Source organism: Phaseolus vulgaris, chromosome 7 (assembly GCF_000499845.2).
Source record: "Phaseolus vulgaris cultivar G19833 chromosome 7, P. vulgaris v2.0, whole genome shotgun sequence".
Taxonomy (NCBI): Eukaryota; Viridiplantae; Streptophyta; class Magnoliopsida; order Fabales; family Fabaceae; genus Phaseolus; species Phaseolus vulgaris.
The window spans coordinates 28,990,781-29,003,379 of NC_023753.2; the positions used below are offsets into that span (position 1 = coordinate 28,990,781).

The 12,599-nt window shown below is 34.5% G+C and overlaps 2 protein-coding genes across 2 annotated transcripts; both read right to left on the reverse strand.

The window, feature by feature from the left end:
* Positions 1-343: 343 nt before the first annotated feature.
* LOC137829727 (transcription repressor OFP16-like) lies at positions 344-1,283 on the reverse strand. The gene has a single exon (XM_068636613.1). It carries the CDS (start codon positions 1,094-1,096, stop codon positions 449-451), a length of 648 nt encoding a protein of 215 aa, XP_068492714.1. The 5' UTR covers positions 1,097-1,283; the 3' UTR covers positions 344-448.
* Positions 1,284-5,041: 3,758 nt separating this feature from the next.
* On the reverse strand, positions 5,042-6,253 carry LOC137829728 (late embryogenesis abundant protein D-34-like). The gene is made up of 3 exons (XM_068636615.1): positions 5,558-6,253; positions 5,328-5,481; positions 5,042-5,232 (listed from the first exon to the last, which is right to left on the reverse strand). The coding sequence occupies exons 1-3, from the start codon at positions 6,170-6,172 to the stop codon at positions 5,219-5,221; spliced, it is 783 nt and encodes a 260-aa protein (XP_068492716.1). The 5' UTR covers positions 6,173-6,253; the 3' UTR covers positions 5,042-5,218.
* Positions 6,254-12,599: the final 6,346 nt, after the last annotated feature.

The window sequence follows — 12,599 nt, forward strand, 5'->3', positions numbered from 1 at the left end:
AAAAGAAAACAGAAAGGTTGATGGATAAAGATTATAAGGAGGATAATGGAAGATGAACAAAGACAACGACATTCCTGAGGGGACCAAGTTTGAGAAGAGGTTCCCAACACTCAAAGGAAAGAAACCGAAGTTGTCACTCACAGTATCATACACATAATTATATTTTTAAAATTGAAAAATATGATCACATTTTAAGTAAAGATTGATCATAATTTCTTGCACGTACTACCATCTGGCTGTAAGTGAGAAAGAAGATCTTTATATTATTTACATTGATTCTATTACTGTAGCTATTAGCAACATAATGAACAGAAACCAAAATAAAGGGAAAAACAAAAACGAGTGAGAGCAATGAAGAAGGAGATAAATTAATGAAACAATGAGTATCTGGAAAGAGCAATACATGTTTCATTATTTGAATTTACATCGAAAAATTGAAGATCCAGCACTAGAAAGACATGAGGCTAACGAGGAGATCAGCAAAAGCACCAAGAATGAACTTATGGGTGTTCTTTGGGTTGAGAGCAAGATAGCAGAGAAGAAGCTCGTGCAACACATTCCAGTTCGACTTCACGTCCATCAGCTCCGGACGCGCCTCCACCATCTCCTGCATCGACCGCCGGAAATCCACGTAAGGGTCCGGCGAGTACGTGGCCACCGCCACGCTCCCCTTGAACAACACCTTCTTACTCGTCTTCATCTTCTCAACATCACCATCTTCTCTCAAGGACGCCGAGTGGTGTTGAGTAGTTTTGTTGGTGTATTCAACGAGGGAGTTGGAGTGGCCGGGAGAGGAGAAGAAGAACCTCTGAGAGGCGAAAGCAGTGGCGAAGTCGGCGGGTTGAGGTTCAGGTTCTGGTTCGAAGAAGGTGGTGGTGGAGAAGAAAGTGGAGCTGAAAGAGTGGTTGGAGGTTAAGGTAGGGTCATATATAGAGTTGAAGTTCTTTATCATCATGGAAGAAGGAGATGAACAGTGAATGTTGTGATGTGAGGAAGTAGTAACAGGGCTCAATGGAGGAGATTCTGATTCAGGAGTGGGAGTGTTTGAGCAGCACATGTTGAGGTTGAGGTGCCTAAGATTTCTTGTGTTTGGCATATTAATTTGTTTGAAAACAGAAAAAAAAGAAAGGTTTATTAGAAGAAGTGAAGGAAGAAATGCAGATGGGAAGAAGGTTTTGGTACATGAAGACCAACATATATATATTATTATATAGGTAGGAGTGGTTGTGAGGTATAGATCGAAGGGAAAATATAGGGTGAAACACGAAAAAAATGAAAGTGAGTTGAAGTTTTATAATTTTTATGAATATATGAGGTGACAGGAGCGTGTAAATTAAAAGACTAGTATAGCGAAACGCCCAAATGATGCGGTTTTTCAGTGCATAGCTTAGTTTGAGATGAAAGCAAGGTGCACATGGGAAACGATAAAGACTAAAGTGGTATCAAACAAAAGCAAGGCACAAAACCAATAACAAGCCTTTCAGTGGTATTATTTAATTGTTTACGAGACACAAACGAAGTAGTGAATACCAATGCGAAGATAAAATCATTAAAAATAGAAGGATTCCAAATAGTATAAGACAATTTTACTCATGGTTGGTCCATTTCATGCACAGATCTACTATAAAATCACCATACAGGAAAGTGATGTATCAGGCGCCTATCAATTCATTATTCATACAAGATACCACAATAAAAACCTTCTCCTCAAATTCGGTCCCACTCTCATCCTTTTTTTCAGACTCTTGCTTTGCATAATAGTTATATTTAAACAGGGTTACCCTTTATCATTAACTGATTGAAATGATGTGCAGAAGATTGACCCAGAGAGTGGAAAACAAAAGAAGCATTAAAAGGATTTAATTTGTGACGTTGGTATAAGAATGGTTATGGTATAAGGCAGGTTTGTGTGCGCTTTAATAATTCCAATCATTCAGGTACGTGACACTGTGTTCACTCAACTGGAAGTAGCAGAAAGTGAATGAAAACGTGCGTCCTGCTTAATAACGAGGAAAAGAAAAAGCCAAGAACCAAACTCCTAACACCAACGTCTTCTTCCTTTGGAACACATTAGTCTCATCACTCAACAATTCAAACAACCCATCAGAGACCAACAAACCGCTCTTCACCTTGGCATATTTGCTTCTCACAGACACCTTACCAACAACTTTAATGATAGGTACATAAACGGGCATAAACTTGAATCCCAATATTTTGTTTTCTGCAAATATTCAAATTTTGAGTTTCTCATGCTATTTCCCATTTCCCAGGTATTACTCTAAATAATCTTGGCCTCATATTTCATTTAATTATCTTGCATTATTGCCCCCCTTAACACATGATATCTAAAACAGTTTAAATCTCTAAATTAATGTATTTAATAATGATCTCGTATAAGTAATAATTGATCTTTTAAACTAAATAAACAAAAGTGCAATTCATATATTATCACCTTTTAATATGATTAATTATGAAAACACAAAATCTTTTTGCTATATTCAACTACACTAGTAGTAAAATACTGAAATAAAAGTACAATAATTCAAGAAGAAGAAGAAGAAGAGAACTTGAGGGCAATTGTCAAATAAAAAGAAAATTTGAAGATACACACAATAAAACAAATAATCTTCTTTGCTGCCATTAAGTTTCGGGGCATGTTATAAAGAATATTTGCATTACAAATGTATTCTTATCTTCTAACATGCTTATAAAGTACTATTTATAGAATTATAATATGTTGTAATTGTTCCTTAAATGTCCTCTTTATAAGTTTTTCGATTTCTTTCTGTAAAAATAATTTCTCTAAGAATACTTCATTAAAACTATTTCTCCTGTGTGGCCGAAATCAATTTTGCTATCGAGATATTTCATTCCATTTAGTGTCCTGAGCAAAGAAATATTTTCTCGAATCATAACCTATGGGATAGCTTTTCTCAATTTTTATAATTGATATGAAGATATTTTCATGTCTAAATATTAAATGATCTTGTCGATTTGTTAATATTTTTTTTTTCTCAAACTAATATTTTATTTGTCCAACAATTTTCGTACTATATATACTCAATATTATTCAATATGTAAGTATATGAAAATATCTTAACTAATTATCTCTCATTGTTTAAATATAAAATGAATACTTGTCAAAAGTATTAAGTCAAAAAATAAAATAAAACTATAGCATAGTATAGTGTCAACTAAAATTTTTTAACATGAAAAAATCTTCTTAATTTTAGAAGTAAAAACTCATGAAATTTAATATTAAAAATGTTTTTACGGTTGAAGAAAAAATTACAATATTTATTTCTCATTTAGTGGGATTAAGTTAATCTTACCAAACAAGAATGAAATACAACGTCTTTCTAATTTCTTATTAAAGTTCCAATTTCTCACTTTGGTGTGGTGGATATTAATTCTCTTGTTTACTTCTCACAATTTTTCTCTATAATGACACCTCTCATATTTTTAAGATGCATTAAAAAACTATCTCCAACTTTTTAGATTGAATTTCATAATCTTTAATAAAATTATAATTCTAAAACTTTGAAATATTATTCTAGGTTGAATTTCATAATCTCCAATTATATTAATGTTTATTTAATAGATCAATGGTTAATGATGACTTCTCAAACAGTATATCAAATTATATTATATTCTTTATAACTTAAAATATCATAAATAAAAAATAATGAAAACTATAAGTGTGTGGCATATATATTGAGTATAGTAAACAGAAAAATGATACATTATTGAAAACCTTGACAACCTTGCTAAAATTTCAATTTTTTCTCACCTTATTCTTTATCTAAAATTTCAATACAAAATACATTTTTTTATATAACCAATTAAGGTTGTACAGTGGAAGAGGTTGTTAATATATATACATTCCTCTAATAAACAATAGATGAAATTATACTAATTTGTTTTTGAAGTCAAATCATTGAGTTCAGGAGTTGGAGTGACAAGAGACTTCGGTAGTTTTAGTGAATCCCATAGACATACTAAGAGAGTGAGCTGTGAAACGTATATAAAATGCATGCCAACTTAATTGCATTTGTCCACAGGCACACTGACCAACTCAGTCATGCACCAATAGTGCTCTACTGTGTCTGCATATATATATAATATTGGTACGAAACCGACACCCTTAACAGTGTAAGACTGGTGGAGAAGAATCATTAGTTGTGCACAATCATGATTTGCAGCATCAACAACCAACTTCAAGCATGCATATGTACTTCCTCCGTGCTAGCTACCATCACTGCCTTTACATTAGTTAACACTCCCATTTTTAAAACTAATTTATCAAGATACTCAAGATTCAACATATGAAGACTCACAGAGTGTCCTTGCATGGATTCACAGTCTAGTTATTTGATTAGCTAAATTCATATTATCTTGGATTTTAATGTTTATGTTGATGCTGTCCCACTTCGACCATACTCAACGTGGGTATGTCAGTGTGACATATATGTCATGGAGTTGTGGGATACGAAGAGCATGCCATGATGTCTTCGACTCATCATCTGTCTCTGCCTGCCATGCATTAAAGGCTTTACCAGAAATATATGCTTTTTTTCTAACTTCGGTATTCGAATGCACATGCTATTTTTTATCCCTAAGGAACTCTATACCATTCTGAATCCATACAAATTCGTAAATTCAATTCAATACTAAATTATTTTCTCACTCGCAAAACCTACGTTCATTCTTTCTTTCTTTTAAGTTTGAATTTGGAAAATGAATTAAGTTTGTGCCTTTTAGCTTGATTTTAAAGTTTGGTATAAGAAGAAAATCGAAATGTTACTTATTAAAAAATATTTTAGCATAATGTTACATTCTCAATATTTTTATTGTTATTTAGTTTGATATCATTCTTTTATACCTTTTCATTTTTTTTATCAGCAATTAATATCAATCTAAGTGCTTCTTCGTTCTATTCCGGCACCGACCATATAGGGCTTTGGTCTTTATCATTGAACTTAACTATGGGCCTATTCACCCCAAAATTCCCCTCCCTCTCCATGCACAATGGGCCAATCCCTTTTTCTTTTAAGAAAAAACTAGTATTAAAGTAGGAGAGTCCAAGTACACAAAAGTACGAAAGAGAAAATTAAACACACAAAAAGCTGCCACTAAAACTAGTACTGTTACAGGTCAAACTCAGTGACTTGATTTATTTGAAACTTAAACTCTATGATATAAGTAAGATCTTCATGTATCATCCCTTATTTCCTGCAGGTTTCACACAAAATAAATTCAGCTAATGTTACATAAAAATGTACCCTACTCATACAAGGTAAAAAGAGATACTAGTTAAGAAACTTGACTGTTTTGATTAAGTGTGGCTGCTGCAGCCATGGACGCAGCCACCCCACCAGGGGTAGTTTTCATGTCCAACTTGTTCCTCAGCTCAGCTCCAATCACTCCCTCTGCATCTTCTCGCGTCACCACTTTATCGGCTTGCAGTTTCACCCTCGCATCCTATAATCATAATAATATACAGTTAATTTAATTTCTCATTGTTGGTGAGAAAGAAGAGATAAGAAAGGTTAATTACTCTTAAGACATCAGACAAGGTTGTCTTGTTAGACTGAGGCACAGTGCGCGTGTTATGCGTGGCTGCTGACTGGGCCCGGGCGCCCAACCCTCCACTCTCTGTCTCATTCTTCCCGGTGGCTCTCATTTCCGCCGCTTGTATTGCGGCGGCGTCGCTTTCATCCACCGGCTTGTCGAACGCTCCGGCCACTCCAGTCGCTTCCAGCGCCTCACCGATGGTTATGGCGTCTCGCTCCAGCGCGGTGCCGGGGGTTTCCATCGGTATCTCGGGCACTACGAACTGCCCCACCACGTGTCTTCCCACGGACTCAGTGATGACGCGTTGGCCATCTACTTTGCCTTCGAAGACGCTAACGCCTTGCTCCCTTGCCACGTCGGAGAATTCGCCACGACCAACCTCGCCATCGCGGACGTTGACGGTGGCCGCTGATTGCATGATGGAGGCGGGGCCTCCCTTTTGAGCTTGGCCTAATGTTTGGTTTTCTTTAGCTTGCATGAGAGCTGCGTCTTTTGGCGCGATGGGTTGGGATGCCAACTCGCCGGAGACGACGAAAACGTCGCCGTATTTGATTGGATCCTTCTCCGCTTGAGGCCTCTTCGGCTGCTCCTGGCTCATGGTGCTTCTGTTTACAACTTTATATTTTAGTTGAAGACAACTATTGTATTGTAGGTGTTTGTGTGTTGGTTTTGGTTTTAGGACTGAGACATGAAATATATACACCCCAATAGAATAGATGTTTGTGTGAGGGAAGAAATGAGAGAGAGAATTTTACACTTGTCATGCAAACAGATGATGGTTTGGTGTTTTGAGTAACAGGTGGCGTTAAACAGCACCTAGGTTCATGACACATGTTAACCGAATGCAGTGTAGAATAAAGTAGGAAGAGCACATGAAATTTAGGGATCTATCTAGTTCTAGAGACACCAACCCGTATACATTGCACGCTTCATTATTATTTTTCTGTGTTCTTTTCTCGGGTTAGTTTGGAACAGTCATGTCCAAGGAAGAAGGAGCCTGTAAAATAGTGCTCTGTGAGCGATGCAGGTCATCAACTTTATACAGCAAGGTTATAAAGTGCCCATGAACCCTAACGCTTTGTTTGAATTAGAGGGGTGGAAAAGTGGAAAGTTGAGAGTGTGGGAAGTGTAAATGTGGAGAAAGTACGAAAAAAAGTTGAGATTATTTGGATTCGGGTATCTTAAAATTGGATATGTGAGGAAAGTTTATTGAAATATGTGAGTGATGTCATGGTTGTAAGGATATTTTGAATTATTTTAAATTATGTAAATTGTAAGATTACAAATTTACTCTTATCTAAATTAATGTATTTAGATAATTTTAATATTATTTATGATTCTTTAAATTATATGTATATACAAATTTACTCTTATCTTTAAAATATTTAAATAATAAAATATGAAATATTTTGTAAAATTTAATTTAACTAAATTTTTATACTATTTTTATTAATATATATAGGCATTTTTATTTTATTAGAAATATATTTAATATTTTTATTTTTATTATAAATGATAAGTGTGTACAGTTTATTTGAAATAAAATTAAAATAATTGAAATGATTTTAATTAATATTTATTATCATTATTTTAAAAATTTATTTTAAATATTATTGTTATTTTAATATTTTAATATTTATATTATTAATATAGTTAATTTTTTTATTAATATATAAACTTTTTTACAATTTTAGTTATTTTTTTTATGTTTTATTATATGTGCATGGGATGGGATAGTTAAAAAAATAGATACAAAATTACATGTGATTAATTCATAGCAGATTTTATAAAAAAAAATGGGGCACATGCGTAATTACAGACATTCATTGGTGGCTTTTTCTCTTCTCCCACTTATTTCTCTGCGCTTGAGAGAAGAAGCCTGCACCTTTCAGTCACCCACTCCCCCACTCCTTCATCCTCCTTTATCCCCAGATCCAAACAGGGGTGCACCTTCATTTCCGTCCGCAGGAACAGTGCACCCCCTATCCAAACATGCACTAAGACTAAGGTTAACTGCTTCTTTCTTTCCTCATGGTTAAGCTTATTAAAATAAGGATGATGATATTTTGACATGTTCCACTTTACACCCACAATAAAATATTAATATTTGTAATAAAAAAAATTCTTAATAAAAATTATAGACAAAATACAAAATGTTAAAATAATTTTCAAAATTAAAATATTAATATTTAATGGGGTGTAGGGTGGAACATGGGTGTCAAAAAATCATTTTTCGTAAATTAAATTTTAAAATTTGCAACACTTGGGAACCCATATTTTGACAACCATATTTCCCTTGCACCAAAATACAAGTGGCAGATATGGCGGCTAAATATTAAACAAATAGTATGTGGGTCCTACTTTTCGAAGTGGTTTTTTTTTTTTTAAATTTAGCATTTGAAACGTGGGTTTTTGGATTGACGTTTGTGAAGAAGCAAGAGCAGTGCATTTGAAAGGTAGGATTGTGGATTGCGAAGGAAAAACATTATGTTTGAGGGTTGTGGACTGCGAAGGAAGAATGTTTGCGTTTGAGGGTTCTGGATTGCGAATGAAGAGTTGCAATTTTGTGTGTGCTTAGCAAAAGAAGCAGAGGTTCGCCGATTTCGTTTTGTAAAGAGGGTTTTTCAATTGGGACATTTTCGATGGGGGGATTTGAAGGGAGAAGGAAGCATAACAGAGGTGCGTTGCGATTTTGAGGGGTTTAGGGTTTTGGATTGAGATTGCAATTTGGATTGATGTATGTTTTTTTGTTCGTTTGCTTGGGACTTATTTGTTTGATTATTTTGCTTTTGGTTTGGTTTCCAGATTTTAGCGTTCATTGTAGTGTTCTTTCGTTTGTTTGGTGTTATGGTTTTTGAGTTTTGAAATTTGAATTGTTTGGATTTTATTGTTGAGTGTTTTGTGCTTTGCGATTTTGGGACTGATTTTGGAAGTGGTGTTGTGTGGAGTTGAAGCATTTGAGTTTGGTTGAAAATAGTAGTTAACGTGTTTGATAAAATTATTCAGTGATAAGAAAAATTGTTGCAGAATACTGTTTGATAAAAGTATTGTAGTCCATAAAGTGTTGTTTTGGATGTGTTACTGAATTTTTTTTATTCTTTTGGTTTGGTGATTGCTAGAACTGTGACCTATTTTAGTGCAAGATTTATGCAAATTTTTTTTCGTTGATGGCATTTGCTAGCTGATTGGAAGGAGGAGGATTAAAATTGAAATAGTGTTTTAGTAGCTTAAACATTTCTGGATTGGTTATGTGTTGTTGGTCCAGTAGAAGCGTTGGGGCACTCCAAAAACTATTAGTCCAAACGATTTGTCTTGGTGTAGATTTTCCCAAACAATGCTAAGCAATTTTATTTAAAAAAAGAAATCTACATATAATTTGTTGATGCATTGGTCCAATGATCCAATTGAATTGCCCATTGATTTGAAAAATCTGAAATTTGCATGACGTTCAGGATATAATGTCAAGTAGTGGACGTTCAGATGAGGACGTTTCTTATGATTGATCCTGATCTTGAGCCTCAACCTAAGGTTTGATTGAAATCATGATTTTTGTTTTAAAGAGACATGATGGTATATTTGTTTTTTCATAATTTTATATATTAAAGTGTATTTGTATTTGATATACATGTTCTTAGGCATAATTGCAAGTCAAAGTGTTTGGGTCCTGTGAACAAACACTTAAGTTTGAAACAAAAGTCTTATATACAGTCGACCCCATTTGGATGGTTTATGTTTTTGCGTGAGGAGATAAAATAGAGTCGTGGGCTTTTAAGTAACTTATGTAGTGCTTGGGTGGAGAGGAAGCAAGGTTGTTAGAATTAATGACCTTAACAAAAGGAGCGGGGGGAGAATTGTTTAAGGTAAGTTTTTCGCAAATACTGGCTAAGAATATAAATTAATGATGATTTACAGATCAAAGAATCATATCAGCTAAGAAAACAAATTGATTAAAACTGTTATCAGAAAAACAATTGGTTGAAAATATGATTTAATCAATTGTTTATATCAGTAGAGATAAAATCACAAGTCAAACAGTTTTTAAATGAGTGAGAGAGAGAAGATCACACAAACAATTATACTGGTTCACTCCTTACCAGAGCTACATCTAGGCCCCAAAAAACCACTGGGTATTCCACTAGGTAATCAACAACAAATTACAACAAACCACAACCTCAAAGAAGTGATCTTGACCACTCAAAAACACACTCCCTCTATGAATTTTTACATACACAGTCAAAACAACCCTCTGACTTTACAGATACACAGATTACAAGTATTCAAACCGAAAAACAATTACAAGAGAATATGAAACAGATTACACTTGACTATAGGAAATTACAGTTGCTCCTAATCCACTTTTTAACCGAAGCAAGGCCCAATGCAATCTTGCTTTCTTGAATCCAAACTTTCACAAAATGTATACTCAATCACTTTTCTCTCCTTTTTCAAATAGGGAGGGTAATCCTAGCTTTATATCTCTTCAAACTAGCCGTTTTAAGCAGTTAAACATGAGCCAAAACAATTTGAAAACAATTGAAAACAAACATAACAAATTTATGAAAAACGGTTAAGAAATTCAAAAATCAACCAGTTGAAATGTAGATTTAATCGGTTGAATTGGTTTGACAGTTAAGTCAACCAAAGTCAAAATAGTTCAAAAAACCCTTCACACAGGCTGGGGGAAAACAACCGATTGAAACGAGAAATCAACCGCTTGTTTTTCACTTAGCTTTAAAAAAACACTTTTCTTTTTAAAACCAGATTGATTCAGTTGTGAATTTGATTAAGAGTGGATCTAGCAAATTCTAAACTACCTAGAACTAAACCCTAAACTCAACAACAAAGTCTTCAAGCTATCTTCATGGATTTTGAGGCATCAAAGCTTCATTTTCAATATTCTCCCCCTATTTGATGAAAACAAATCCCTGGGTTGCTTTGGGAAGTTCTGTTTAGAATTTGGTACAACCTGCAATCACAAAAAGATGCAGGTACAAGAGGTAATCTATTCCAGATATATCAAGCATCACAAAACCAATTTCCACTAGGTGATTTCCAAAGAGGAAGAGCAACCAAATCAGTGTGAAAACCAATTACACACACATAAATGCAGTAGCAGAAAAGCAACCCGTTAAAAAACAGGATTAACCAATTAAAATATTCAGAGTGCAGCAATTTAACATCTATCTAAGCAGTTATCAAACAGAATAAGTGCAGGAATTAGATGATTACAACCCCAAAGTCACTTCTCCCCCTATTTGTATTCACAAATAGAGTGTAAGAAGGGATAAAAACAACATAAAGAGAAGAAGAAATTGTTATGAAAGCTGTAAATGTGCTTCAATAATCCTTGCCATACTGCAGCTCAAAAAGTTGGTTATGCACAACCTCAATTTGTTTATCTAAGGTCTAAAACCTTGTATCCATACTCTGGACCTTCTGTCACACAACTCATAAAGGCTCTTTTGCTTATCAGCAAAGTCATCCATTCTATTTATCATGAGTCTTTCAAATGGAGTCATGGATGTAATGCTCTCATCTCCAGTGGCAGCAACTTCATTTTCTTCTTCAGCTTGTGCTCCACTTGATGAGCCAACTTTGTCTCCTCCTTTGCTAATCCATTTACCATCAACTTTCGTAAACCCAATCTTACTTAGGAAACCATTGTTGATTTCACTTGAGGACTTCACAATTTCAGACAACTCCTCTTCCAAGTCCACTTCAAAATAATTCAGAAACCTAGAAATCAAAACAACATAAGGGTAGTGATAATCTCTTAACTTTGTAGATTTGAAATCAAAAGAACATAAGGGTAGTGATAATCTCTTAACCTTGTAGATTTATGCATATGATCTTTGAAGATATGGATCCAATTGAGCTTTACTTTGTGCATGATACAATAAATGAGAACCAGATCTTCTTCTGAAAGTATGGAATGATTGCTGCCCCTAGGTCTGAGCATCCAGGAGATGATGAAGGCAATGAGCCTCTCATTCAGCTTTAGCCCTCCTACTGAGAAATTTCTCATCTTTGAAAGAGGATTCTTGAGACAACTCTTGTAAAAATGCATTTTTTAAAATTCTTCACCCACTCCTATATTGCCTTTGTTGATCCTTAGTTCAGTATACTTCAACCCAGTTATAGCAGACCAAACATCATGGGTAATCTCTATGTCTACCCCTTTCACATAGAGCAAAAATTATCACCATCAAATTGAAGATTTGTGGAAAATACTCTTACGAAATATGGATATATGTTTCCAAAAATCTCTTCAGCATTTGCTCCTTCAACAAGTTTTTTACTTCCATAAGCTTTTGTTGCTTCATCCAGCTGAAGGAAATCAACTTTGGGTTATTGATTACCTTCCTACTTGTCTCATGAAGGTATTTCTCAATTTGCTCTCCTTCTCCAGAGAACCGGTTCTCCAAACGTCCCCCCTTCCTTACAACCCTGGTTTTCATCCTTTTTAAAAGTGGGTGGTGTAGAATCCATGGAGAAGAAATGAACTTTCAGCAAAAAGTGAAGAAGGACAATAGTCTTTGACGTGAATGTAGAGAGAAAATAATGGGTTGAATCTGTGAAGAAAAACAGCTGCACAAACCATGATTATATAAGGAGTTTCACAATTTTGCATTTAGTGGGTTATTTTCCTTGAGAAAAAGAAAATGTTTAGATGCAATAAAGCAAGTTGTCACTCCCATAACAAAATACACAAAGAAAGACCACATGCTGATTTGACCAGGCCTAAAAAGGATTTAATTTCCAAGATATGAAGGAATATATTCCATAAATGGCAGTAAGTGCACAAAGAGAACATGTTCAAAGCAATAATAAATGCACCATTGACCACCAACGGCTCTGAGAATGATCAAAGATACGAATCAAGGCACAGAGAAATAAAGCAGAATTAACCATAGTGTTGTCAGGGCTGAAACAATTGGTTGTTTCGTGAAAACAATCGATTGATTTTCTCTGACAACATTTTGAGATTAATAAAATCAAATCCTTCAACATAAACCAAAATTCAG

What these genes read in the sequence shown, in the direction of transcription:
- LOC137829728 (XM_068636615.1), bottom strand. Translation starts at nt 6,172, where the DNA reads ATGAGCCAGGAGCAGCCGAAGAGGCCTCAAGCGGAGAAGGATCCAATC. An exon ending in CCTTGTCTGATGTCTTAAGA is followed by an intron (nt 5,482 to 5,557) that starts GTAATTAACCTT and finishes TTATGATTATAG; the next exon opens with GATGCGAGGGTGAAACTGCA.
- LOC137829727 (XM_068636613.1), bottom strand. Translation starts at nt 1,096, where the DNA reads ATGCCAAACACAAGAAATCTTAGGCACCTCAACCTCAACATGTGCTGC.